The sequence below is a fragment of the Cuculus canorus genome, chromosome 14, assembly GCF_017976375.1.
Source record: "Cuculus canorus isolate bCucCan1 chromosome 14, bCucCan1.pri, whole genome shotgun sequence".
NCBI lineage: Eukaryota > Metazoa > Chordata > Aves > Cuculiformes > Cuculidae > Cuculus > Cuculus canorus.
In genome coordinates this window covers 1,070,968-1,098,676 of record NC_071414.1, presented here as the reverse complement: position 1 = coordinate 1,098,676, position 27,709 = coordinate 1,070,968, and the positions used below count along the sequence as shown (strand labels likewise).

At 58.0% G+C, this 27,709-nt stretch overlaps 4 protein-coding genes across 4 annotated transcripts in view; 2 read left to right on the top strand and 2 right to left on the bottom strand.

The window, feature by feature from the left end:
* Positions 1-354: 354 nt before the first annotated feature.
* On the bottom strand, positions 355-4,065 carry WDR55 (WD repeat domain 55). Its single transcript, XM_054079595.1, has 7 exons — positions 3,851-4,065; positions 2,999-3,099; positions 2,642-2,729; positions 2,334-2,513; positions 2,133-2,232; positions 1,404-1,573; positions 355-738 (listed from the first exon to the last, which is right to left on the bottom strand). The coding sequence occupies exons 1-7, from the start codon at positions 4,054-4,056 to the stop codon at positions 405-407; spliced, it is 1,179 nt and encodes a 392-aa protein (XP_053935570.1). The 5' UTR covers positions 4,057-4,065; the 3' UTR covers positions 355-404.
* Positions 4,066-10,931: 6,866 nt separating this feature from the next.
* On the top strand, positions 10,932-15,742 carry APBB3 (amyloid beta precursor protein binding family B member 3). The gene is made up of 14 exons (XM_054079219.1): positions 10,932-11,043; positions 12,042-12,232; positions 12,539-12,615; positions 12,814-12,871; positions 13,030-13,170; positions 13,572-13,699; positions 13,812-13,817; positions 13,905-14,019; positions 14,107-14,194; positions 14,330-14,413; positions 14,545-14,660; positions 14,748-14,930; positions 15,016-15,294; positions 15,621-15,742. Exons 1-13 carry the CDS (start codon positions 10,995-10,997, stop codon positions 15,154-15,156), a joined length of 1,377 nt encoding a protein of 458 aa, XP_053935194.1. The 5' UTR covers positions 10,932-10,994; the 3' UTR covers positions 15,157-15,294; positions 15,621-15,742.
* On the top strand, positions 15,270-16,672 carry SRA1 (steroid receptor RNA activator 1). Its single transcript, XM_054079704.1, has 5 exons — positions 15,270-15,294; positions 15,621-15,747; positions 16,091-16,211; positions 16,297-16,405; positions 16,488-16,672. The coding sequence occupies exons 1-5, from the start codon at positions 15,270-15,272 to the stop codon at positions 16,670-16,672; spliced, it is 567 nt and encodes a 188-aa protein (XP_053935679.1).
* A 1,057-nt stretch (positions 16,673-17,729) lies between these two features.
* ANKHD1 (ankyrin repeat and KH domain containing 1) overlaps positions 17,730-27,709 on the bottom strand; it is a 124,465-nt gene continuing 114,485 nt past the window's right edge. Inside the window, exons 34-40 of the mRNA XM_054079703.1 lie at positions 26,030-26,224; positions 24,701-24,955; positions 23,095-23,270; positions 21,839-22,003; positions 21,367-21,413; positions 18,019-18,192; positions 17,730-17,866 (exon numbers count right to left, since the gene is read on the bottom strand). Of these exons, the coding sequence (XP_053935678.1) occupies positions 18,039-18,192; positions 21,367-21,413; positions 21,839-22,003; positions 23,095-23,270; positions 24,701-24,955; positions 26,030-26,224 (992 nt within the window). The 3' untranslated portion in view covers positions 17,730-17,866; positions 18,019-18,038. The remainder of the gene's footprint in view (positions 17,867-18,018; positions 18,193-21,366; positions 21,414-21,838; positions 22,004-23,094; positions 23,271-24,700; positions 24,956-26,029; positions 26,225-27,709) is intronic.

Genomic DNA, 27,709 nt, shown 5'->3' with positions numbered 1-27,709 from the left:
AGGAGGTTTGCTCAGCCAGGCACGCCAGGACCGCATGTCACCCCACCCCTCACCCAATCAATACCCTGCTGCTCCCCATTCCCCGTATCGCCTCCAGCACCTCCCACCCCACATCCCCCCAGGGACCCCCCAGCTGTGCCCCTCCCCTTTCTGACACCCCAGAGACCCCCTATTGCAGAGCCCCCCCTCCCAGACCCTCACTCACCACCTCTCCCACTCCATCTCCCCAGTCCCTCTCAGCCAAGTGCTCCCCACCAAAGACACCCCCCCAGACCAGGTCTCCCTTCTCCCCTACCCCCCGAGACCCTCAGCCACACCATCCCCAACCTCCCCCAACTCCAGGGCCGCCCCGGATGCCTCTGCCACCCCATAAACACTGTCTCTCATGTCCAAGACACCACCCCTCAGCCCCCACCACCATCGCTGTCATCATCGCTGTCATCGCCGCCACTCCCCGCCGCCACCTCCTCCTCATCACGCAGCCCAGCGAAGAAGTCCTGCCCGCTGCCTGCTGCCTTCCCGCTCAGCGCCCGCAGTGGGCCACCCTTCTTCTTCTTCTTGCGGTAGTCGTCCACCACCAGTCCCACCAATGCCGAGACATCCCAGAACTTCACCTTCTGGTCGTGGGCGCAGCTGGCCAGGAGCCGCCCGCATGGGGCCAGCGCCAGCCCCTCCACCGGCTCCCCGGGGTGCTGCCCCACACAACCCAACACGCGGTTGGGCAGCACGTTCACCGCCCTGGGGATGGGAGGCCGTGAGGGTCCTGCGGGGGGGCAGCCACCACAGCCCACCCTTCCCATGCTCCTCATGGAATCAGTGAGGATGGAAAAGCCCTCTAAGCTCATCCAGTCCAACCCTCAGCCCAACCACCCCTGAGCCCACAGCCTGAAGTCCTCAACAAGGCTGACATTGTCCCTATCCCACCCAATCCCATGAAACAGGACAGAGAACTGTTAGGGTGGGTCCAGAGGAGGCCACAAGGATGATCCAAGGGCTTGAGCATCTCCCATATGAGAATGGGCTAGGAGAGTAGAAGGCTGCAGGAGACCTTAGAGCAGCTTCCAGTACTGAAAGGGGCTCCAGGAGAGCTGGGGAGGGGCTCTGGATCAGGGAGGGCAGGGATAGGATGAAGGAGGACAGTTTTGGGCTGAAAGATGGTAGATCGAGATGAGATCTTAGGGAGAAATGTTTTGTTGTGAGGGTGAGGAGGCCCTGGCCCAGGTTGCCCAGAGCAGTGGTGGCTGCCCCACCCCTGGAGGTGTTCCAGGCCAGCTTGGATGGGGCTTGGAGCCCCTGATCCAGTGGGAGGTGTCCCTGCCCATGGCAGAGGGTGGAACTGTATGGGTTTTGAGGTCCCCTCCAACCCGAACCATTCCATGATTCAATGATTCCATCCCCCTGACCTGATGACTCCGTCCAGGGACCCCACACAGACGATGCTGTCCGTGACAGGGACCATGCAGTCAACAGACTCGGCTCTCAGTGCAAAGCGGTCGCTGGCGGCCCCAAAGCCATCCCAGTTGAAGAGGTAGATGGTGCCTTCGCTGGAGCCGCATGCCACTTTCTTTCCCCTCTAGGTGAGACAGAGGTGGACAGTTAGGAAGAAGTGGAACAAGAAACCTGGGGCAGTACAGTATAAAAAGGATCTAAAGCTCCTGGAGAGCGTCCAGAAGAGGGCAGCACGGAGTTGGTGAAGGGTTTAGAGGAGAAGCCGTGTGAGGAGCAGCTGAAGTCACTTGGTCTGTTCAGCCTGGACGAGGCTGAGGGGAGACGTCATGGCAGTTACAGCTCCCTCACAAGAGGAGAGGGAGCGGACACTGAGCTCTTCTCTCTGGTGACCAATGACAAGATCTGAAGAATGGCAGGAAGATGCCAGAGAAGGGTTAGTTCGACATTAGAAGAAGGTTCTTCCCCCAGGGGGTGGTGGAGCCCTGGAACAGCTCCCCAGGGAAGCAGTCACGGTATCAAGCCTGACAATATTCCAGAAGAGTTTGGCCAATGTCCTCAACCACATGATGTGAATGTTGGGGTGTCCTGTGCAGGGACAGGAATTGGACTTGATGGTCCTCGTGGATCCCTTCTAACTCAGGACATTCTGTGATTCCTGCTCCATGCCAGGGCCCCGCACCAACCTTCAGCAGCGCAACAGAGGTTAGGTCCCCATTCTGTGGCTCTGAGACGAGCTCAAAGCGCCGCCTCTTCACATTGAAGACGCCCAGTGTGCCATCTCCGCTGCAGGAGATGGAGAGGGCAGGACGTGAGCATGGAACACGGCGTGGGACACACCCCCAGCCCTGAGGGAAGGTACCCTGTGGGCACAGAGCTCCCAGTACCTGGTGGTCAGCAGGATCTTCCTGTTCGCGTCCACAGCCATCGCACTGATGTACTCTTCCTGCTGCCGAGCCTCCAGGACGGCATCCCCCTTCCGTAGATCCCACACCTTCAGCATCCCATTGTCGTCACCAGTGGCAAAGAGGTGGTCATCAATGGGCAGCACGCAGTTGAGGGCTGAGCTGAGGAGACCCCACGCCGTCGCTGTCACAGCTCACGCTGCAGGCAAGCGATGCCCAGAGCTCTGGGGATGATGCTCCAGGCTCCATGGCCCTGGCTAGCAGGAAAGGGGGGCGGAGCACAGACCCACCCGTGGGCCTTGGGGATGCGTGTTTCCAGCCGCCCCTCCTCCACCGTCAGGACGTGGACAGCCTTGTCCTTGGCCACAGTGAAAAGCCCTGCAGAGACATGTCAGCCCCCTGGACCCACAGCTCCACGGCTGCCCCACAGCCACCCCACAGCTCCACAGCTGTTCCACAGCCACCCCATGGCCTTGCTGCCACCCCACAGTCCGGCTGCTGCCCCATGGCCTCACAGCTGCCCCATGGCCCTCCCACGGCCCCACAGCTGCCCCACAGTTCAGCTGTGACCCCATAGCCCTGGTGCCACCCCACAGCTGCCTCACAGCTATCCCACGGCCCCACAGCTGCCCCATGGCCGCACTCACGCTGCCCATCTGGGGTGAAGGCCACATCCCGGCAGGACCGGAGATGATGTCCCGACGACCAGAGCTGCCGGTTCTCCCCCTCGGTGCAGGAGTACGAGTACCTGGGAGCAGCAGCGAGTGCTGCAGGGGAACGGGCAGACCCCTGGACCCAGAGCACCCCACAGCACCTCTGCCCCCAGAGCCCCCCGTTCCCTCGAGCCCCCACCTGTCCCACAAGCTGCTCCCTGTCCTGCCGAGCCCTGGACCCCCCGTGGCTGCCTTCGAGCCCCACAGCCCCTTTGGAGTCCCCTGATGCCCCCAGTTCCCCCACCCCCCTAGGAGGCCCCAAGCACCCCAGGCCTCCAGAAACCTCCCAGACCCACGGAGCCCCCTGAGCCCCCCCACAGCCCCCAGGTCGCCCGAATCTTACCGAGACCCCCAGGCTCTGGAGCTCCCCGAGCTCCCCCAGGCCTCCCGGTTCAACCGAGCACCCGTGGCTCCCACAGTCACCCCGTTCTTCGAGCCCCCCGAGATCCCCGGCCCTTCAAGGCCCCCCAAGCCTCCGCAGATCCCCCCGGACCCGTCCCGGTTCCATCGAGTCCCTCACATCCCCGCAGTCCCCCCGGACCTCAGACCCCCCGGTTCCACCGATTCCCCACGGTTCTGGAGACCCCAGAGCCCCTCGGCCTCCAGAAACCCCCCGGTCCCCCCGAGCCCCCCACGGCCGCGCAGCCCCCCAAGACCTCGGATCCTCGACTCCCCGAGCCCCCCCCGGCTCCACCGAGACCCCTCCGCTCCAAAGCCCCCCGGGTCCCTCGAGCTCCCTCAGCCTTCCCGGAGCCCCCCCGTCCCCGTTCCCCCCGCCCCGCTCACAGGTAGACGTCGCCGTCTACATCTCCCGCCGCCAGCAGCGGGCGGGCGGGGTGCAGCGCGATGGCGTTGGCGGCGGCGGGCAGGCCGATGTCGGCGGGGGTTTCCCGCAGCCGCGGCTCGCGGCGCTGAGGTTCGGGTGGCTCCGCGCTCTCGCTCCGCGCCGCCATGGCCGGAGGTGCGCCGGGGCCACGCGACTTCATTTGCATAGCCCCGCCCCCAGGACGGGCCGCCCGCGAGACTCCCTAGTCTTTATTTGCATAACCCCGCCCCGTCTCCCGCGCGGCACCGCCCCTCCCTCTCACGACACCTACTCTGGTTCGTGTGGTGTCCCCTCTCATTTACATAACCACGCCCCTCCCACCACATTCGTAATTTCTCATTTGCATGGCGGACGCCACCATTAACGTCTATGACGCGACGTCCTATTAGAATGTTCGATGGCTTCTTTGCATTTCCACACCCACCGCCCGCCCCGCCCATCACTTGCGCGTTCCATTATACGTCATTTGCGTATCTCCGACGCCGTTCCTCTGGCCCCGCCCTCACACATAGTCAAGTTCTGTGCGGCGCCACGCATTGTTGTGGGCCGGCTATAGCCCAGCGGTTACTTCGGTATTTCGATCTTCGGCTTTCTCCTGGAAGCTTCATAGGTTCGATCCGCGGGCACCCCTGGCTCACTTTTTGCCGGGATTCGTCCCAACTCTTTTTTTTAATTCCCTCATTTTTAGCCCTTCGCGAGGAGGAGCCCCCGCGGGAGGTTTTGCTGCCCGCCCGCTCCGCTCCCACCTGCAGCCCCGAGCCCGGCTCTGGAGTCCTGAGCACAGGGAGTGCGTGGAGCTGTTGGAGAGTCCAGAGGAGGCCACGGAGATCCGAGGGCTGGAGCACCTGTACAGGGATGGGCTGAGAATTGGGGTTGTTCAGCACGAGAAGAGAAGGCTGCGGAGAGGCCTTAGAGCAGCTTCCAGTACCGAAAGGGGCTCCAGGAGAGCTGGGGAGGGGCTCTGGATCAGGAAGGGCAGGGAGAGGATGCGAGAGAATGGTTCTGAGCTGCAAGAGGGGAGATCGAGATGAGATCTTAGGGAGAAATGTTTTGCTGTGCGGGTGTTGAGATCCTGGTCCAGGTTGCCCCGAGCAGTGGTGGCTGCCCCGTCCCTGGAGGGGTTTCAAGGCCAGGTTGGATGGGGCTTGGAGCCCCTGATCCAGTGGGAGGTGTCCCTGCCCATGTCAGGGGGTGGGACTGGATGGGCTTTGATGTCCCTTCCAGCCCAAACCATTCTGTGATTCCATGACATTTTGGTCCATGCAGCTGGTTATTGTTGGATCCCATCAGCTGGCCTGTCCTCAGGCCGTGTTCTCAGTTAAAGACTGCCTGTGGTTGATGTGGTGTCTGAGCCGCTTCATGGAGGACAAACACTTTTCCCACTGCCCTGTTAAGTGTTTGTCAGCACCATCTTGTTTGGGTTCCCTGCAGACGTCGCTCAGCGCTACAGGAGCCCTGCAGCATGTGAGCAGGTTTAGTGCTCTTGCGGATGTTGGCGATACAAGCAAGTGAAAGTTACTGACACATTTGAATCTTTCTTCTTTCCTCAAGTACCAATAACACAGCAACAAGCCCAGCTTTGCTTATTCAGAAAACAGTGTGAATCACTTAAAAGCTCAAATGAAGTGGAGGTATCTGTCTCACTTGAGGGAGAAATGTCATTTGCCCATGATGAGTAAAGGGTAAGGGCTGCAAGACATGCTCTGAGGCACGTTTGGCTTTCTCTGCCTGGTTATATGATATTTAGCTACATGGGAAAATGGTTGGAAAGCTGCCATTCCTCCCTCGTCCTCAGCCACTTTACATATTCCCTCTTCTCATGGCCTGCTTTAGGTAGGAAGCGAAGTTCCAAAGGAGACCTTACACATCATTGAATATAACTTCTGGAGTGGGAGGCATGTCATGTGGGGTTTTATTTTCATTTTTCTTCTCCCCTTCAAAATGTTACCTAATATTGGTACAGAAGGGCATATTGGTGATGGCTAAGAAGGCAAAGAAAACAGGCCTGGAGACCAAAAAGTTCTGGAAACAGGCAGGGATCAAGGTAGTTTGGTTTTTTGTGAAGGATGCACTGCTGATCTTTCAAAAGATCTTTTCTTAAAGTGAAATGAGCCACTTGGAAGCCCTCCATAAACTCTTGGATGCACTGGGTGGGAAGCTGACACAGGGAGCATTTTTCATGTCCTGCCTTAGCTTTGGCAGGAAGTCGTCAGGCACTGACTTCCTGAATTGTTGCAGTGCTGAGTGATGTGTTACTATCGCAGGATGGCTTAGTTTATAGTTGACCTCCTCAGAGCTGCAGTCATGGCAAAAGCTCCTTGCATTTGAGCTGTCTGGCTTTGTTCTAGCATTTTTACACACTCAGCATTGTTCCTGTGAGCTTGATGGGCTGTGTGGAGCTGGTGAAGCATCCACAGGCTGTCACCAAAAAGCTGTATTGAAAACCATGGGAGGAAGCCTAGAAGACCAAGTCCCCTCTGTGAGTGGCAGTACTGATGCCTTCTCCCCAGCACGTGCACTCTGGTTTCTCCCTCTGTGTTCAGGGAGCTTAGAATGGTGTTTGGTTTTAACCTTGAACTATTTCTGGCCAAAGCACTTCAGAGGTCTCTGCAATTAGTATCTATCAAGCTGTATAGATGCGACGCACGGGATTTTCTGTGACAGAAAGAGCATATTTTTCCCTCTAAGCACCGGGGGATGCTCTGCTCATGCAGAGCTTTGCACAACTGTGCTTGTGTAGAGAAACCAAGCTGTGAAATCATTGTGTGAGGAGAAATCCTGAGCCTGAGGTTAGAGTTGAGGCAGGCTTTGCTGCACTGCTGTGTCAGGTAGGAAGTGCAAGCCCCGCTCTCTAGCCTTTCTCCTGGGAGCGTGCACCCAGAGCAAAGGGCTGGCTCCTTCCAGCTGGCAGCGAGGGTGACGGACACGTCCTGGTCCCTTTATCTGTGACACCCTCCTCTCCACAGCTGAGACGTGTGGTGTTCTGCCCCTCACAGCAAGGCTGCGAACAGACCCATCAGTCTGAGTGGCAGCAGAACTCCTCGTACCTTTGAGGTACGACTTGTACCCATACGATTGAAGACAGGTGCAGAGCTTGCCAAGTTTACTGGCAAAGATGCTTCTGCTCCTCATGCCAGTTCTTCTAGTGCAGGCAGGATTGTGCTCCCCTGCCAGAGCCAAGCTGAGCTTGTGTGAGCAGCCCTGCTCTTTGCCATCTCCTTCCTGTGTACTTTCCTCTGTACTATTAATGGCTTCTAATGGCATTTTGTCTTTATCTACCACATAGCCAAGCAGTTTCAGTCTCTGTTGGAATCTGTTGAGAGGTTAGTATCTCTGCAAAGTAAAGCCATCTTTCTGGCACTGGCTACCTGAAAAGAGATTTGGATAATCCACAAAATCAAGCAATCCTGAATGTCCGTGTGCAATGTCCATTTCTCCCTGTTCAGCTGTCACAGCCTCAGCCCTCCCTCTCCCCTGGTCCATAGGCAACTTCCCACAGTGACTGTCCTGAGGGAGTGAGGTGGCCAAGGAGCATGGAGGAGAGTATGGGGAGACGTTTTGGATACCATCAGGCCTATGGATGAAGAACTGGTAGAGCAGACCCAGACAATAGCTTGAACAGCCTCACAGATGCTTGCATGTCTCAGCCTACATCTCCCCAGCCTCCATCCTGAGTGGGACAAAGGAAGCACTGAACCGTCTCTGGTCTTTGCTGAGGACCTAGTGGTGGGAGGTAGCTGCAACTCCAGCTGCAACTGTCGGTCATGCAGCTGAGTGCAGCTACAGCTGGACCACGCTGTCATCTCCTCTGGCTCCTGAGGAGAGGCTCTGTGAAGCTGTATTCTGCTCTTGGAGTAAGTAACTGCAGTGTGGTAGAGACAGCTGAGCCAGAATCAGGCTCCGTCCTTCCCAGGGACTTTTGGTGCTTTCTCTTGGAAGGCTTGGCACATTTCTGAAGTGTTGTGTGCAGGAAATGGGGCCTCTGGCTCTGGCAAAAGGGCCATCAGCTGGGACTGGAACCAGCTGGGACTGACTCCACCTGGACACTCTGCATGCCCAGCAGAGGAGCTCCAGGACTTCACCACTGCTGCCGCCCAAGCCTTGATCCTGCTTAGGGGTGGGACCAGCCCTGAGGATGGAGGACAGAGGTCTCATCCCCTCGTTATCCTCCTCCTCCCAGTGGAGGATGGGGATGATGGCCAATAGAGTGGGCAGGTGGTGTTGGAGATGGTTGTGGCCCGGTGGCAGATACATTCAACATGGAAGGCTCACCAGCACAGAGACACACAGGCAGGGTCTTCAAAGGGACCCTGGCAAATGGGGCAAGTCCCCTCCCCAGAGCCTACTCCTGGCTGTGTCCAGGGCAGCCAGCTCATGGCCGGATTCTTCCTGTGCCGCTGCTCATTTGGCCTCATTTGCTGTATTCCCAAGGAGATAAATAAGCTGCGCAATGCCCCACTTCACAGACTCTACGAGACTCCTTAGAGACAACCGCCCTTTTTTCCACTACACTGACATCCAAAAATTTTCCCAATGCTAAGGACTTGCCTCTTCTTTGTCTGGAGTTGGGAACCTTTCACTCTCCAACCCACGCATTAAAGTAACACCGCAGACCTCTGAATTTCAGACCCCAATTGTAGACTTATTCACAGGCACTAAAAAATTAAGTACACATCACATGGCAAATGACTTGGGCAGCAGAACATCAATTTAAACCACAATTTAAGGAGTTTTACTGTGGTGTATCAAGGCATGGTCTCCGAGTGATGATCGAAGACCCCATCACTTTCCTGTCCTCGGTTACTCACCTTCCTTCAGGTGTTGTGGTCCGGACTACTTCAGTGCCTCTCACTGGCTTGTTTGTTTTCAACAGAGCATCACCACCAGTTGCTCTTTTCCGTGATTCTTCCCCTGACTATACCAGGGTCCCTGTTTGGGTGCCATTTGTGGTGATTGAAGGCATGGATTTCATTCGTGTGCAGTAACGAAATCCTTTTATTGTGCACAACCAAAGCTTTATAGACCCTTATCAGCCTCCTTAGCCATCTATCCCAGTGATTTTCCACTTCTAAAATTCCCACAGTTACAGCGATTCAGCATAACTCTACTTGCTACAAATGTATCTTTTGTCTAGCAACCAAAAAGTCCAGAAAGTTCTTCTCACATAGCTCAGCTCTGTGTTTTCTCCTCCCACTCAACTGTCGCACAGTTTCTTGCTTAACTGTCCCATAGTTTCCTGCCAACGAGTGCAAGGACATTGGCCATACTGTCCTGCATGTACGCGGTGGTGGAATCTTCCACGCCTGCATTTTACCTTAGTGGTAGCTGAGTCTGATGAACTGTAGGAACGAGGGCGTGGACCATCCCTGGTCTGTGGAGACACCTGAGGAAACCTTTCCCAGGGTCTTCTGGCTTGTGCTGTGCACTGGGCTGGTGCACTGGGCTGGTACCCTTAGGAGATGGCCAACCACCCACATGTGTGTGTGGGAGATTCTATGAAGTTCCATATAATCCCTAGGTTCTGCTCAGTGCCATCCCTAAATTGTCCTCCCTCTGCATCCCACTGTAAGTTTGATATCACAATAGGCCATCATTGCCTTTAGGCTTCATGACAATGCCAGGAGAGAGTGCTGTCTTCAGTAAGTCACGTTGGGAGAGGAGTGGGAGCAGTCTGTGTCTGAGTCTGTGTCTGAGTTTCTGCCTCCCATCAGATCAGCCAAACCTGGTTTTGGAAGCAAAAATGTCCATCGAACGGAGGACAAGAGGACACATGTGGCAGAGGATACCATGGCGTTACAAGTCACCAAAAGCTTTTTCCTAGTACGGACGACCTCAGTCCTGGGCGCTGGAAGATGGGGAAGCATTACTTGGTCTGGGAAAAGCAGGGATCATGGTCAGGCCTGCAATCCCTTCTGACTCCCATCACCTCAGATGTGCCTGAACATAGGGATCCACGAGCCTCCCTTGTCCCTGCTGTGTTGGAATGGGATGGATAGGGTTGGGTTAGGGAAAATATGTTCCAAGGCCACAGTGCTTGAGTGGAGGTCCCCCTGGCTCTAGACAGATGCAGAAGAAATAGCTTGTAGTCAAAAAAGCGGGTGCCAGCGGAGACAAAGACATGACTGTGGATGACTACAAAGCTGATTTACGCAGCTGGTGCCTTTCTTAGGCCAGCAGATGGGATCCAGGGTGGAATGCAGGAGGGAAGGACATCTCACAAGATTAGCGACATGCTAAGACAGGGAGTGTATTAATAAGGCTGAGCAAAGAGACAATGCCTTGCTGAAAGTGAAGAAATTGGCACAGAAAATTCACTTTGTACTTGCAGGTTCTATGTAGAAAGAAGCAGGGTAGCTGAGGTGGCTCTGAAGGACACAGGACTGCCAGCTTCTGGCTCTGAAGAAGGAATGATTAGGAAGCCATGATGGACTACTTGGATATGCCATGGATAGCAAACCATCTTGGACTATGCCATCATACACCTGTAACTCAGCAGGACTTTGTCCTCGGCAGCGTGAGGGGAGCTGTTAGGGCACCAATGCGTACAACCAATGTCTCCAGAGCTTCTGTCCTGGAGTACTGAACATCAACAAGGATTGTCAGCTCAGGGAAGCATGGAAAACACATCTCAAACTGGAGATGCAAGCACGCTACCTTTGGTGAGAAAATGACCAGCATGCACATTTAGGTGTCTTCAATAGTGACTGAAGGAGGTGGGATGGCAGGTGGAAGAAAATGGGGGGACCTGAGCGTGTGTGGAAGGGAAGGAACACGGAAGTAACATTCACGAAGATGAAGAAGGGTGATCTTTGGGGAATGGAGGGAACCATTAGATTGGACATCAGGAAAAAATTCTGAGGGAGCGACCCTCAGGGCACGAGGGGCTGACTGGGGCCCCGCGCTGCGCTCATAGACCTCCTGTTGTGCCCCCAAAGCTCCTGCCCTCCTCGGGCACCTCGGGTTTTGCACGGGGGACACCCGCAGACCTGAGGGGTGACCCCGCCTGGCGCCCGCCCCCCCGCGCCTCGCCCCGCCCCCCGCCCCGCCCCTCCCGCCGCAACCAGCGGGGCGCGGGGCTGGGCAGGCGCGGGCGGGGCCGGGGCCATGCTGGGCAAGGACTACATGCTGGCCATCGTCCTCGTCAACTGCGACGGTCAGCGGGGCCGAGGGCGGGATGCGGGATTGGGATGCTGAGCCGGGCTGCGGGGCTGGGGTGCAGGGCCCGGCTGCAACGCGGGCCCGGGCTGCGGGGCTGGGATGCAGGGCCGGGATGTGGGGCCGGGGTGCGAGGCCGGGATGCGGTGCGGGCCGGGATGCGGTGCGGGGGGCAGGACCAGGATGCGGGGCCGGGATACGGGGCCGGGATGCGGCGACGCTGGGATGCGGGGGAGGCGCTGTCCGCGGTGCTGAACGGGGCCTGGGGAGGGCGCGCCGCCTTCCCAAGGTCGCCCCCCCGGCGCGCGGTCCCCGTGCGGCTCTGGAGGCGCGAGGTGCGGGGTTTGGGCGCCGCACAGCGCCCGGGACACCGTGGGATGAGCCCCCGAGCCCTGCGCGCGTGGGGCTGCGTCCCCAGGAGCAGAGATCGTTGCTAGGCTGCACCGCGGGCTCCTTCCCATGACCTGTCCAGGCCCTGGCATGCAGGGGTAAGGGGGTCAGTCTGCTCCTCCCAGCTTAGCCCCCCAAGGATACTGCTCTCCTGCCAGACTCCAGGGGTCTCTCCCCAACCCCTTTCCCTGGCCATGCCGGGAAGAAGCTGGCCTCGGGTGTCCTGAGGCACTGGTGGAAGGGTAGGACCGCATACTGGCAGGGGGAGCACTGGGCTGGCAGCCTCGGGCTGGCCTGGGAACCCTGCAGGATGCCCGCCCGGCACGCTGAGGCTGGCTGTGCTCTCCGTGCTGCTCCCGGGGCCACTCCATCCCTGCAGGCACCATGAGGCAGCTGCCTGCGCTGAAGGGTCGCCGCTACCGCAGCCTCTCTGGCATCTCACCAAGCCTTCCCTCACCATGCTTCTCTCCTGGGCCACGTGCCCAGCCCGGAGGCACCGCCAGGACCCTTTTGCCACTGGGAGAAGCTGCTGGCTTCTCAGGGTGCCCTGCCACTGTGGGTTCTTCTCCTCCTGCCCACCCCTTGCCTCACTCTGCCTCTGCACAGACAACCTCTGGAGTGACCAAAACCTGGAGACGGACCCTGACCTCCCCCCGGGCTGGAGGAAAATCCGTGATTCTCTGGGCACCTACTACTGGCATGTGCCAAGCGGCACGACGCAATGGCATCACCCTGCACACACCACCAGCCCAGGAGGGCGCCCGGAGGCTGATGGAGAGGAGACACTTCAGGGAGTGGTAGGGATTACGGGCAGGGCGGTGAGGGCTGGTGTTGGATCCCACCCCCTGGCAGGGGCCTTCTGAAGGACCTAATGGGCATCACTGGTCCAGCCTTCCCTTGGAGCAGGCCTGTCCCTGTCACTGCAAAATCCTTCTCAGCCCATTCCTGGCCAGAGTTAAGCTGCCTGAAAGGCTCCAGCAAGTCCCATGTTGGCCTCATCCTGACTGCATGAGATGACCACAAGCTGAACCGCTGCTGCGCTGGAAGGAAGGGCTCCTGCCTGGTGCCTCTGTTGCCCTCACCCCTTTCATCTTCTCTCGCAGGACGGCCAGGCCCCCACGGTGAATCACTCAGCTAAGGACAGGCCCATTCCCAGCCCTATGGCTTCGCTGTCCCGGAGGTAGGGCAGGGGGGCATTGCCGACTCTTGACCACCACTGGGTGCTGGGCCCCAGCACCTCCAACACGATGGAGCCAGCAGGACCCCACTGGGCACCTCCATGGGACGCTACCTAGTTGGTGGCATGGGGCTCTGCCTGTGCCAGGGCATCCTGGTGCTTTCCTGGGTGCACTTCTCTGAGTGTTTCATGCCTCCACAGGTCCTCGTTACCCTGGCATGGAGAGGACTTCCAGCATAGCACAGACCCTGGCTCCAAGGTACCATGCCTGGGGGCTTCACTGTGGCTTCATGGGCTGTGCTGGAAAAACAGGGGTCCAGCAGGGGCTGACAGGGACAGGCAGCAAGAGCAGGGGCAGCCACGAGGGCAGGAGGGGCTGCGCTGGCCGGGCACTGAAGCCCCACGTGTCTCACTCAGTGTTTTGCTGTGCGGTCACTGGGCTGGGTGGAGATCCCCGAGGAGGACCTGGCACCTGGGAAAAGCAGCATCGCTGTCAACAACTGCATCCAGCAGCTCTCCAACAGCAAGGGCCAGGGCTCTGCGGAGAACGGGGGCGAGGTGAGAGCTTGAGATGGTACTGCAGGCAGGGTCCCATCCCAGGGCTACTGCTCCTGAAGCTGGTGGTCCCCAGCGATGGGGCAGGCGTGCAGGGGCCCATACCAGTGGCAGAGCCAACTCTGTCTGCACAGGGCATCCATGATGTGGTCCCGAATGCCCACACCTGGGCAGGTGGGTCTGACAGAACAGTCCCCTGGGGACACTGCCAGGGGTGCCGGAGAGGGCAGTCCCCACAGATGAGAATGGTCCTGGGGGAGGGCAGAGGGAGGGACAGGGCTGTCCCCATGCTGGGCGCTGTGGGTGGGAGTGAGTAGGCTGCAGGGAAATGAGGGCATCCCTACAGGCGAGCTGGGGATGCCCAGGCTGCCTGCCGAGCTGAGGGAGCTGCTGGCCCTCTGCAGGGCCAGGACCTGGTGATGATCCTGAAGAAGGACACCATGAGCCTGGTGGATCCCCTTGACCACAGCCTCGTCCACCGCCAGCCCATCCTCAACATCCGCGTCTGGGGTGTTGGCTGCAACAACGGCAGGTGCCTGAGCAGAGCCAGGGGCCGGAGGGCGGCTCTGCCCACTGCGGGGGGATGGCACCCCAGTGGTGACCTCTCCCCTCTCCTTCCTTCCTGACCGCCGCCACGGCTTCAGGGACAGGTAAGGGGGTGCAGGGCTGAGGAGGCAGCACAGTGAGCCAGGGGCTGCTTCTGCCAGGGTCTCACTGGCTTCTTCATGGCCTTTCAGAGACTTTGCCTTCGTGGCCAGTGACAAGGACACCTGCGTCCTCAAGTGTCACGTCTTCCACTGCAACGTGCCCGCCAAGGGCATTGCGAAGGCCCTGCATGAGATGTGTTCCAAGGTGGGATGTAGGGGCCCTCGGAAGGTGTAGGCATGGCCTGAGGGTCTTGAGGTTGAGGAGAGGCACTGGGACCCACGTTTCTTGCAGATCGTGGCTGAGCGAGCCGTAGCGAGCAGCAGGATGCCACGCGCCGCCACGCTGGAGCCCATCTCCACCAAGGATCTGCCACTGCAAGGTACTGTTCATCCCCTGGCGCTGCCGGCTGCTCCTCCTGGGACACCCAGCAGCCAGAGTCCTCTGGCTGCATCCCTGGGATTCCTGGGGACAGGGGGGACGCAGGGGAGCCCCCACACCTCTCCTGTCCTGGCAGTGGATATCCTGGAAGCGGTGAGGCAGTCGATGCAGACCTACGAGGCGCTGTACATCGGCAGCCTGCCCGTGCCCAGGGCCATGGGTAAGCCCTGTCTGCGTCCCCGTGGCTGGAGTACACCCCCGACCCCTCTCCGTGGGGCGGCCGAGACCCCCGTGTCGGGGCGTTGCTGCCGCGGGGCAGAGCCTGACTGGAGGGGCTCTCCTGCTCCCCAGGGATGGATGTGCTGAACGAAGCCATCGAGAAGCTGACGAGGGGCCCCGGGCGGGAGCACTGGACGCCCTCCGTCATTCACGTGTCCGACACGGCCATGAGGGTGCGCCCTGCGCAGGTCGGGACACGGCGGGGCTGTGGCGGGGCGGGGGCGCCGCCGGGGCCGTGGCGGGGGCGGCAGCGCCCACCCGCGGGGTCCCCGCAGGAGGACGAGGAGGCCGCGCACATCTGGGAGTGCCAAGTGCGGTACGTGACCTTCCTGGGCGTGGGCCGCGACGCGCACACCTTCGCGCTCATCGTGGACACGGGGCGGCGCTTCCAGTGCGCGGCGTTCTGGTGCGAACCCGACGCCGGCGGCGTCTCGGAGGCGGTGCAGGCGGCCTGCATGGTGAGCGGCCCCGGGGGCGGCGGGGGCGGCCGGGGACCGCCCCCCGGGCCCCGCGCGGCGCTGACCCGGCTGTCCCCGCCCGCAGGTGCAGTACCAGCGGTGCCTGCTGGCGGCGCCGGGCGCCGGGAAGGCTGCGGGGCGGGGTGGCGGCGCCCGGCGGGGGCGGGGGCTGCTGTCGCTGCTGGAGCCGCTGCGGCCCCGCCGGGCGCTGCCCCACACCCCGTAGCGCCCGGGCGGGGGGCGGGGGGGGGGGGGAACGCGGCCGCCACCCCCTCCCCGCCCCGGCCCGGCCTCGGGGGCGGCGCCAGCGCAACGGGCGGCGCCCGGCGACGTGGCGGCATGGCGGGGCCCTCCGTGAGACCGGGTGTGCGGGGGGAGCCGGGAGGGGAGCGGGTCTCGGAGCGGGGGGAGCTGGGAGGGCGGGGCGGGGGGGGTGGGCAGAGCTTGGGGGGCGGAGCGGGGGGAGAAGGGGAACACGGGCCGGGGGGGGGGTGGGCAGTGCAGGGAGCGGGTCGGGGGTGCGGGGGGGACCCCGGGGAGATCCGCGTCTGGGGGGGAGCACTGGGGTGGGGCGAAGGGGGGTGGTGGTCTGGGGGCGGGGCCATGGGGGAGGTTCGGGGGGGCCGTGGGGGTCTCCCGGGGGTGCCCTGTGTCCGCCCCGGGCTCTCACCGCGCCCTTCGCCTCCTCAGGGAACCCGGAGCGCGGCTGGAACGACCCCCCCCAGTTCTCCTACCGGCTGCAGGCGCGGGGCGGGGGCTCTGGGCGCCCCCCGCTCACCCGCCGGCCCCCCCCCGCCGCCCGCGGGGACCCCCCCGGGTCAGCGCCCCCCGCATCCCCCTCTCCCTTTCTCCTTTCCCCTTTCCTCTTCCTTCCCTCTCCCAGCTTGGATCCGGTGGGAATCGCAGCGCTGCGTGTCCGAGTGTGGGGGGAGAGGAGCAGGGCCCGACCCCCCTCGCCGCGGGGGATGCGGGAAGAAACGAGGGGGGGAGCGGGAGGGGGTGTCCCTGGGGAGAAGCGGAGGGTCCCTGTGGGTGCGGAGGGGCGCGGGGGTCCCCGCGGCCGCGCTGATGCTGTGCCTCTGCCCCCAGGGCCCCCCCCCCGCCGCCCCCCCCGGGCCGCCCCCCCGAGCCCCGGGGCCGCCCCCCCTCGGGCCCCACAGCCCGCGGCCGCGCTTGGCCGCCCCGGAGGAGGAGGAGGACGACGACGAGGGGGTCCCGTGTGCCGCCGCCGTCGTGGCCCCGCTGCGGGCGGCCCTGGCCACCTGCCGCCCCGCCATGCAGGTGGGACCCCGGCCCCGTCCTCGGGGCAGCCCGGCCCGGGGGCCGCGGTGCGGGTGGGAGCCCTGCAGCCCCTTTCTGCTTTCAGAAACAGGTCTGCGACGACATCGGCCGTCGGCTGACGCTGCTGGAGGCTGCGTGGGCTCAGGGGAAGCTGTCGGCCCCGGTGAGGAAGAGGATGGGGGTCCTGGTGCGAGGTGAGGGGGGCTGTGCCCCGGCCCGGGGGTGCCCGCAGGGGTCCCGAGCCCCCGCCGCCCACGGGCTCCCCTTCCCCGGCAGAGCTCGAGCAGCAGCGCTGGGACGCGGCTGATGAGACCCACCGCTCGCTCATGGTGGACCACGTGCACGAGGTGAGCCAGTGGCTGGTGGGCGTCAAGCGGTTGATCGCAGAGGCGAGGAGCCTGCCCGCCGCGGAGACGACGGACGGTGGCACTGAGCCCGGGCCTGGCCCCGAGCATCCCTGATGGCACGGCCGGGGGCGCGGACTGAGCAGGGATTCCACGGGCAGGGGCACCGCTGAGCCAGGGATTCACGCACCTCCTCTGCCTCCCAATCCTCGCCCAGGAAACGGGGATTTTAATCATTGCGACATTTTAGTGGTGATTCACTATGTGATGTTTAATAAACAGCACCGACCCGCCCCTGGTCACAGCCTGCCCTGGCGTTCTGGCACCGGACGAGTCCTGGCACTCTCCCAGGAGCACAGGGAGAGGGGACTGCTGGGGAGGCCACAGTGACTCCAGCCTCGGCTACAACAGCTTCAGGCTCAGCCGTGGGGCTCTGACCCTGGCAGGGTGTCCCCAATCCAGCAGACCTGAAGGGAGGGAACCCACCAAGCAGCACAGGCAGCGATGTGCGCCCCTGCTGCACTGGCAGGCGAAGCCTGACCTTGAGCATGGGAACCCCCGCTCTTCCACGGGAGGCAATGGCCCCATAGAGCACAAGGGGTCTGGGGAGGTCACGGCGCTGCCAGCTCTGAGACACCTGGCACTGCCAGGGTTTGTTCGGCAGCTACAGCCCCTGCGCCCCTCTGGGCTCCTGGCACAGCTCACAGCCAGGTCTGCGACTTGAGGGCCCTGGGAGGCCTCAGGAATGGGAAATGCAGGGAGAAGCATCCTGGTGCCAGTGACACCCACTGGATCAAGTAAGCCCCGACTGTTCAGGTTTATTCTGGGTTGTAGGGCTGCGCTGTGTCGTTCTGCCTCCCACACTCGGCGGGAGGCCGTGCCAGCTGCCCCAGGCTGCATGGGGCACCTTGAGCCCGGGGGCAGACCTGAAGGCCCTGCATTCACCACCCCTAGCCTGCAGCATCACAGTGCAGGGAGGGACAGATGCTCTGCACCCTTGAAAGGCTCCAGGTGCTGCTCGGCTCCTCTACCATCCCCGGGGCTCTGAGAACTCGGATCCCCAACACAAGAGAAGCACCAGGCAAGCACTGGGGTTTCATGGTGTTTATTGATCAAGCATGAGCTCCTAGGCAGTTGCACCAGCCAGTTGTGTGAGAGCCTGAGGTGTCACACATCCATCCCCAGCATCAGAGAGGGCTGCAGCCAGCTGGTCACGGTGCCAGCACCTCCACGAGGCCCAGGAACAGGCCCAGCTGTGGCCTGGAGACGCGGAGCTGGAAACTCAGATGCCCATCTCAAACTGGTCTTGGTCTGCAAGCGTACAGAGGGAGAAAGGGCCAGGGTTAGGATGGGGCTGCCCTAGGAGAAACAGGCAGGCCATGACGGCAGGAGCTGGAACTGGGGCTGGGCTGGGACCTCCTGCCCCTGTGGCCAGACAGGAGCCGTGTGCCTGGGCTGCTCACCTGGCATGGCTTTTTCGCTCTCATTCTGCTCCTTGGGCTCCTCCAGCTTGACGAGGCTGGACTGGGCCAGGGATGTGACACCGGGGATCTGGGGCAGGCAGCAGGGAGGGGTCCTGGCCACGGGTGAATTCTTGCACTCCAGCAGGAACTTGCGGTCGTAGATGATGCGGGTACCTGCCAAAAGCAGGGGGCTGTCAGGCACCACTGGCCCCAGACGCCCCCGTCTCCAGTGCCACGGCCTGAGCCAGGAGCAGGACCCAGTGCTTGGCCACAGCCTGGGGGACTTCCTGCACGGCAGTCGTCCTGCCCAGCAGCTCTTCCCCACATTGTCCTTCCCTTGAGGCTCTCGGGTCTCTGCCAGGGCAGAACACGGAGGTCTGGCCTTGCTGCAGGTGCCCCATGGCAGTGGGCGCTCCGGGCAGGTGGCCGAAGCCTGAGGGCCAGGCAGCGGCATGACCCCGCACACCAACCCAGAAGTGCCCGGCGGTCGAACAGCGCAGGCTGGGCACCCGCTCCCATCAGCCAAGCAGGGGAGCCGCCCCGCCCCGCTGCGTCCACACAAGAAAACACATGGGGTTTGATGGCAGAGCCCCTCCAACATGGGGGCACAGCTCGGCACGGCCACCAGCGACCCCCGCAGCTGCACCAGCCCACGGGCCACGGCCACTGCACCAGCATCTGTTCTGTTCCGGCTCTCCCTTACACCAGTGCCGGTTCTGTTCCGGCTCTCCTTTAGCACCACGTCGGTTCTGTCTCGGCTCTCTCCTGGCCCTTATGGAACCGCACCTGCCGCAGCCCCGCCAACACCAGGCCTGGGTCCTGGCCCCAGATAAGCTTATCAGAGGCACACGACGGAGCCTGTGCCCACAGAGCGGATGCCCACAGCTCAACTGCAATGCACCCAGCTCAGGACAGGGCACACACTACCCTGAGGACAGACAGCAAAGAAAGGACCAGCCCGACAGCCAAACCAGGGGGTAGGAGGGAGCTGTACCACCTGTACCTTTCCCCAGAGCTGGTGAGCTGGGGTGGGAGCAGACGTCTCACCCTGCGCCTGGGCATCACCCACCCCTGGGACCAGCACCGCAACCACCGCCCCAGCTGCATGGCTGGCAGCCAGCGCCACACACACCAGGCACTGCCTCCACTTGCACCTCCTCACGGCAACGATGGCCCTACCTTCCAGCAGTATCTTCCTACGAAGCTTTGGAGCTCCCTTTTGAACTCTAGCTCTGGCTGCCTGGGAAGCCACAGGCCTGATCTGCTGCCTGTGCCCCCAGGGGCCAAGGTGGAGAGCCCGGGAACCCACCCGCTCAGGTGGGCACTGCCTTGGGCAGGGATGGGGCAGCCGAGGCCACTGTTACGTTTGAGGGATGTTTGCTGGCCTTACCCCCGGTGTCGTGGAGTAGATGGTGCCACCCGGCATGGAGCTGTAGCCCTCCGGGATGGGCAGACGGGGGCTGCCTGGGATGGGGCAGGAGTGCTGTGGCCATGGAGCCCCCAGGGCTGGGATGGGAGCTGAGCCTGCCGCAAGAGCAAACGCCCACTGCAGACACTGCCCTTTCCTTTCAATTCAACCACTGTTAACAGCAGCGCTTCTCCTTTGGCGTCCACACTATTAAGAAGCAGCAGCCATTCAATGTTTTTCTCATTTCTTCCTAAATACTAGGAAAAATACCCAAGACTCATCCAGTGGCATTTCTGAGGTTTATTTGCCTATGGGACTCAACGATTGTGCACTTTGTGGTTTCAGTGCTCCTTCCTTCCTTCCTTGATTCCTCCTGCTTTTCCCAGGGAAATGCTGCGTGTAAGGGTTTGGATGGAGAAGGTGGGGAAGTCTCCATCTGGTGTGAGACCACCGGAAGCGGTCCATGAGACTGGATGCCACATGCAGTGCAGTTTCTGGCTTGAGAAATGGACCGATATTCTCTGTAGCTGCTGCACTGCCACTGCGCAAACCAGAACCGAGCACAGTCCAAGCGCAGAAAGGGAAGAACTGCACTGGGGAAGAGAATGAACCTTCATCTTGAACAGCATGCAAACAACACTTTCTTCCTCACAAAAAGGACTTAGAATCACGGAATGGTTTCGGTTGGAAGGGACCTCAAAGCCCATCCAGTTGTAATGCCCTTGCCATGGGCAGGGACACCTCCCACTGGATCAGGGGCTCCAAGCCCCATCCAAGCTGGCCTTGAACCCCTCCAGGGATGGGGCAGCCACCACTGCTCTGGGCAACCTGGGCCAGGGCCTCCTCACTCTCACAGGAAAACATTTCTTCCCAAGATCTTATCTCACTCTCCCCTCTTTCACCTGAAAACTGTTCCCCCTCGCCCTGCCCCCGCACTCCCTGATCCAGAGCCCCTCCCCAGCTTTCCCAAAGGCCCTTCAACCACTGGACTTGAGGAGCTGTTACAGATTTAAAAGGTTACAATAAACTTAGTACTAAATATATTTCTTTTTTTCTAGTGGGAAAGTGGTCTCTGCTCTCTTAAGATCTGCTCCTTGGCAGCTGGTCACAGTGAGTGCGGCGAAGAAACCCTTCAATTACCTACAAGCTTCCCTGTTCACTGTCTGCAAATTAAAATGCCATCAGTTGCCACATTGTTAACTCAGACCTTATTGTCAGCCCCTGAACAAAACCTGAACCCACCTGGAAAGAGAGTGCTAGAAGCAGCAGAACTAATCCAGAAGGAAAAGAAATGTACAACCGTGTTCACACGAAACGAGTCAGGCCAACAACCAGCAGGAAGGACTCTGTGGATCAACCCCCCCAGATCCTGACTGCACCAACGTGCTCACTGAGCGACTCTGCAAAGATGCCTCGCTGGGCACAGCAGCAGCTACCAGCGGCACCACCATCCAGCCTCCTCCAGAATTCTCACACACCACCTCTAAATACTGTTCTCGCCTTTTATTGAACATTCCGTAAATATTTCACATTAATACAGGCTACAGAAAGTTGAGCCGCTACGACATGACATTTACTCAGCTCTTCCTTTTAACTATGTAAACAATTATACATAGATTTACCACCCTAAAAGATTGAAATCATGTCATCAACTAGTTCTCTGCTACGTACAGGAAGCATTCAGTAGTGTTTAGTCACAAGCACTACTTTAGTCTGATTTTTAAGTTTGAAATGGCTAAACTAACTGGAGAACAAATCAGTTTGTATAGGTAGATCAATTTGTTCCGATACAATGGGCAATCGAGTTCCCATCGTTATAGCCCACAGAAAACTGCTTAGTTAGGCACGTGAAAAAAAATCCCCAGGGTTCTTCAAGATCAGATAGATTCCCAAACAACGCTAAAAAAGGACAGACCCCCCCCTTAAATCAGTTGACGTACTTGAGATGCATGTTTCCAATGGGAGCTGCCCAGGTGCCAGGCCAAATCTAAGGCGAGAAATAAAAAGACAAGGCTATTACGAAAACAAATACAGGTTCCTTTAACCAAGCGTTTAACCACCAGAGGGCAAGCGTGCAACCAGACTGTCCAAGAGTGGGAGCCCTCTCCGGTTCGACTAACAGCCTGCGAGATGCTGAGTAGAGATACAAACCCTCTCACTCACAACAGAGCCGATTATCTGTCTGAGCAGTCTTGAAATGCTGCTTGTTGTACCTGGAAGGTTTGGTACGAGTAGCGCCGTATGTTATCTATAAACACGCTGCAGGGGGGAAGAGTCATGCAAATGGTCTCAATTCTAGGATCAAGGAACCGAAAAACACGTCACCCACCCCAAACTGGAGAAAACCACAGCAAAGCATCACACTGTGAAGAGCCCCAGGTGAGCGAAGATGGACAAAGGCAGCCACACTACCTGCTGAGCATCAGTACATTCTGTTGAGTTCTGGACAACTTTGATCATGGGATTCCAGGCGGGATCTGGAGTATGGAGGCCGTTAAAGAGGGGCCCTCCTGGGCCGTCCGCTAACTGTGGGTGTGAGGGTATGAGTGTGCCGCCATACATGGAAATGGGTAAGCCCTGAGGAAAGAGGAGAAAGTAGCATGGGTGAGGGTGGTGGCTGCGACGATGACCGCAGCACCGCCTCTGCCAAGACGACAGAGCCGTTTCACACCTGCACGGAACCTTCCCCTACCAGCAAACACCTCAGCACAGGGTGGGGAAAGGGGACATCACTGCACACCTCAGCAGGGGATGGAGTACAGCGACTCTTCAGAGCTTAAGACTCAAGTCCATTTACACTTGTTTCTGAGACTGCAGCTCGCCACCATGCAGCAGTCTCTTCCCAGCGCATTCAGATGGCCCCACAGAGCCAGGCACAGCAGCTCCGCCAGCGGAACTCAGTGCTCCCTCCTTCTCACCCCTGCAGCACGTGATAACCTCTGTGCATGCAGAGCTGCAGCTGGGGCTGTACTCTGGCAAAGCCTACCACGCTCTGAGTCGAAGGTTCTCTATTAATTACTAATGGCCATCAAAACAATTCTTCCTGTTCAGAATGAGCATGTGACAGAGCAGCTTTCTGAAAGCATGGGGTTTCTGTCCCAGGTCTCATCGATTGCTGCTCTGCAATTTAGAAGACCCCAAGAGCACAGGCTACAGCTACTTCTGAACACGCTCTGAGCAGGTCTGCTGCAGAGCATCATCTCGGATGTTCCCTCAGTGGAGGCTGAGCTGACCAAGCTACCTTCCTGTGTTCAGGTACACAGCACAGACTTTGGGGCAGTCCTGTCATCCCGCTGCTGCCTTGAGAAAGGCAGGTGGTGCTCATGGGCACCACTTGTACCGAAGGCATTCAGCAAACCTCTCATCAAGCCTCAAGAGCTGAGCCTTACAAAATGTATCCAAGCAACTGAGCCTCTGAGAAAGGAAACCCTGGCGAACACTGGAGGCACTGGGCTACTTGATAAGAGAACATCTGCAACCTACAAACTCTGGGTTTGTTTAAATGCATGACCAGACTTGGGCCCTCTCCTGGTCAGTGCTAGGATGAGAGGAAGTCCAGGACCAGACACACCAAGCAATGGCAGAAGGGGCAGACACAGAGTGTAAAAAGGAGATGCAACAAATTCTTTGGTCATTTTATGGGCTGAACCGGACCCTCTGGAACTTACTTTAGAAAAATCCACAAAACTATTTGGCATAGGTTGGTGGAAAATATTTGAGGGAGCCACTATTCCAGAGTCATCTCTCTCCATCGGCTGATGCTGAGAAAACGTGCCTGGGTCCGATAGCTGCTGATGAATCGGATGATTTCCCATGACTGGCTGAGACCAACCCGACAAGCCTTCTGGAAAGGAGGAGAGCGGAAAGGGCTTGTTACAATTCACAGAAAACACTGTGGAGGAGAATCCAGCAGCTGCACACACTGCCACACACCCAAAACTTCCCTGGAAACACACAGCCCAGAGGGATCCTGGGCTCTGCGCTGAGCAAGGCAGAGCTTCCACAGCCTGCGCAAAGCAGGAAGATCCAGCAGTTTTTAGGCTAACATCCCATTACAGAGGATGCGAACACACAAGTCTGATGCGCAGCATCACGCCCCGTCGCAGGGGAGCTGCAGCAGACATCACTGGCTCCATACACAGACACTGCCCCTCCAGCCCCGCATCCTCTCACAAACCACAGGAACGCAGGAAAAGGTTAGTCTTTGGACAGGGGCAAAATAGGGAAAGAAGAGACTGGTGAGGCCAGGGAAGTTTGGCCAGGCACATGCTGGCTGTGTCCCCATTCATCTTGATCCCCCAGACAAACATGGAGATAACAGGGACCACCAGGAACGGCAAGTTCCAGGTGCCCACAGCAGAGCAGCCAAGACCCCATCAATCTCCACTCAGTGTCTGTGAGCACACACAAACTTTTCTTCAACACACATAACAATGCTAAGACAATGAGTTAATCAAAGCATGGAGGACTCCACTGAAAAATATCGCAAATACACGGCTAGCAAACATTTGTCATTAAAGTTACCAGTGGAAACACTTCACATCTCAAACGCTACAGCTCCTGCTTTACACAAGAACCTCAAACTATCAAGAAGCAGCTTAAGACTTCAGCCATCTCAAAGCCCATTTTTTTTGGAACTGGGGCTGTGCTACTGCAGAGTCACGAGGAGATCAATGCCGAAATCAGCCTCCACAGCCGCGCATGATCTGCACCACAACTGGCATTTTAAAATGTTAATGGGAAGCAAGGTAGAAACTTGGCCAGAGGCAGCTGTCCTTTCAGGTCAAGGGTCAGACTTGGAAATGGACCCCCATAAGAGATAACAGTTGTTTGCTTTTTAAATTCTGTTATCAATCCCTAGACTTGAGGGGAAAGCCCATCCAGTCCCACTTCATGCCATGGGCAGGGACACCTCCCATGGGATCAGGTTGCTCCAAGCCCCATCCAACCTGGCTTCCAGGGATGGGGCAGCCACCACTGCTCTGGGCAACTTGGGCCAGGGCCTCCCCACCCTCATAGCAAAACATTTCTTCCTGATACGTCATCACAATTCCCCTCTTTCAGCTTAAACCAGGCTGGGTAAGAACCACCTGCATTACGAGCGAAAGCACTGCGGTTTCTTTGATGTGCACTCTCCCACCACGGTTTTCCTTTTGGGACAAACTACATGGAAGTTGGTTGACTGTGGAACTCTATTCCTCCTCCCCAGCTTCCTTTGCAAATGCAGCACTTCCAAAAGGCCCAGGGCGTTTTTTTAGGCTGTACAACACTCACCGGATACACTGTTAACTCCAAAGGACCAAATACCGCTGTGACCAACAGGAGCAGTGAAATTTGTTCCTAAGGGCGTAGGAGTCACAGATCCTCCCTGGCGGATTCTAGCAAGCCTTTCTGTCCCGATGGGAGGGGGTACCTTTCGATCTTGATTGGCGTTACCCGTTTTTGGCTGGCCCAGGTTAGAAGGTGCAGAAGCAGCTGAAAGCGGCGAAGACGATCCTGAGGAAACTGATGGAATAGGAGATTCACCTGCTGAAAAGAATATTTCTCTGGCTTAATTATACACAAAGCATACAAGATAGCAAGCATAAATGCTAGCTGCTTTACCCTCCCCTCCCGCCCCCCAATCATCTCCAAGCAAATAATAAAAAGGTTTTAAAGTTTTTTTCTGGCAAGCATTCTTCAAGTCTGTCATAGAAATTCTCTCTAGCGTTTATTTGAATTTTAAAAGCCACATAACACAAATGCTTTCAGCCATCAGAATCATATGATATTCTCATGATATAGCAGTACATCTAGATTAACTACAAGAAAGAATAAGAAACATGGAAGAGTTTCAGGAAGAGGTGAAAACATCAGCCAAAGCACCATAAATCTCTAAACAGCCTGGTTTTGGTATCCACCACTTCCAGCAGAAGAGAAATTGGACAGCTTCCCAAAGCCATATGTAATGTAAGAGCATAAGTCCCGCCAACTTCAAAAGTGTCACTGACTCTCCTTGGGAAATTCAACTTTGAGCACTCATTTGAACGTTTTGGTTCTTAAGCTCAGAGTGGCAGTGAAGCTGCATGCAGTGACATGAAAAGCCTCTTCCCCTACGATTCCGAGTCAAAGACTCATGTTTTCTGTAAAGCTACTTCCATGTTCTTCCCATTAGAAGCAAACCCCATTGTTACCGGATGCTTAAAGATTTTGGAACATTTTAAGTAACATGAAATAATTCCAGAATCCCAATTAAAAGAAACAGAAACCAAGCCCCTGTGACTCCAAACCATGGCAAATGTGATATTTGCACCTAAAGTTACATTCGTACTTTTGAGAGGGGAATCTTTAGCTTGGCGTAACCACCTCCACTCCCCCACAGCTTCAGGCCCTCTCCTCTCGGAGCCTACAGGACTGCTTTTTTTGCCCCAATGTGCCTTCAGCACAATGCTACCAGCACCAGTGGCATCTTACATGGGAAAAATCCCACCAGCTCAGGATTGCATGCCATCCTCACAGCTGCTAAAAGCAATTGGAAAGCATTTGGTGCATCACTGGGTAATTTCCCCTCCACTTACAAATCTAAAGACAACAGCTATGAATTGATAGTTAACTAAGACAGACCCATGAAGTTCCTACATGAATTTGTTGCGCTTGTCCAAGGATGTGGTGAAAAATGCTGTCTGTTAAAGCTGGGAGTCCCAACAGGCGCTGGCCCTTGAAGGTAAACCCGTGCTCCTTGTATGTTTGCTGAAAAGCCTGCCAAAGGACCTGAAGAAGAAGTTGTAGAGCTGTTGGATGGATCTAGAGAGGGTAAGCCTGAAATAAACATAAATTAGATTAAATATCTCTCTTTGGGAACCTGCTTCAAAGCACCAGAGCGAGCTAGTGCTCCAAATATAATTAAAGCATCTCATCCCCTTCAGGTGTATCTGCACATGGTACGGTCATTTTACAGGTGCACGATTCTCCCGCAGAAATCGGCAGGCGGTGTTTCTGCACAGTCTCTGTTTTGGCTTGAACAGAAACAGCTGTTTCTGCAGTCGCTGGAAGAAAACAGTCCTAGCAGGGAGGGAAAAGGAGGAAAGCTGGGAGTGGCACGGAGCTTTGCTTACAAAAGAGCCACGCAAGTCAAAGAGGGATAGAGGGCTTTGTGCAAGTCCCTGGGGATCCGGTGCCAGGGAAGGAGTTGGCTGCAGTACAGGTTTGCCATCCTCCAGCACATTCCCCTACGGGTCTATCGGAGCGTGCTGTGTCTGCACAGGCAGGGCAGAGAATGCACAGCACAACAAGCAAAGGGGCTGCTTCCTACGGGGATGTGTGAGGGGAAGGGAGAGATATAGAGAAAGTGTAAAGCCCCACAAAAATTATGAGCAAGGGAGAATTACAGGTTTTTTTTAATAAGCCAAAGATTTTAAGTACTTTTCCAAAGAGTTGTAAAAGCTCTCGCCCCACTTTATTACCTGGAAGCAGAAATGGGCATGGCTGCATGTTTACCTGAGGTTTGGGTTTAGTTTCAAGGGCCCATTAAACAAAACTAGTTTCAAAACCATTTTATCATTTCCAAACGACCACAACCAGGACCAGCCTACGCACAGGGGAAGCTGTACCTGCTCACACCCCCGCATCCTGCCCATGGCAGCGGGGACTGGCAATGCCTCAGCTCCCGGGGCAGAGGGGCTCCCTGCATCGCCTGGACACAGCCCTGAAAGCCAGGTCTTCTTCCACCACTGCTATCGACCGTGTCAACCTGATTTACTGCTTCCACACGTTCCAGGTCCCACCTGCTCATGGTGACAGAGTGACTCGCTGAGCTGGAGGGAGGTATTCTCACTAGCCCTACCCCAGAGGTTAAGAAAGAGAAGTCTCCATTAGAGACAAGGAGAAATCAACAGCACCACCAGCAGCACATGAGGTTCTCAGCTGAGTGAACCTGAGCACAGAGGACAATCTGCCAGCGTTCATCACAGCATAAAGTGCAGGATTCCGTGGCTGTGAGGATGCTAAAGGCAGTTTGACTGATTTGTATTTGGCCAGAGTGACAGAGCGGCTGCCAGCACGGATCCTGGCTGTAGGCAGTGCAGCACCGAGGGGACCCTCCCGCCAACCCTCCATCCACAATGGTCAGCTCAGAGATGCTCAAGAGGCCCCTACGGCAACTGATTCCACCACACACTAAAGCCAAGTTTCCAGCTGGCTGACAAACCACCGCAGACCCTGAGCCTCTGCCCCACAATGAAGGGCTCCCAGTGCTGCCCAGGGGCACTACTGGTTTGCTCACAGAGAACAAGGCACAGGCAGCGA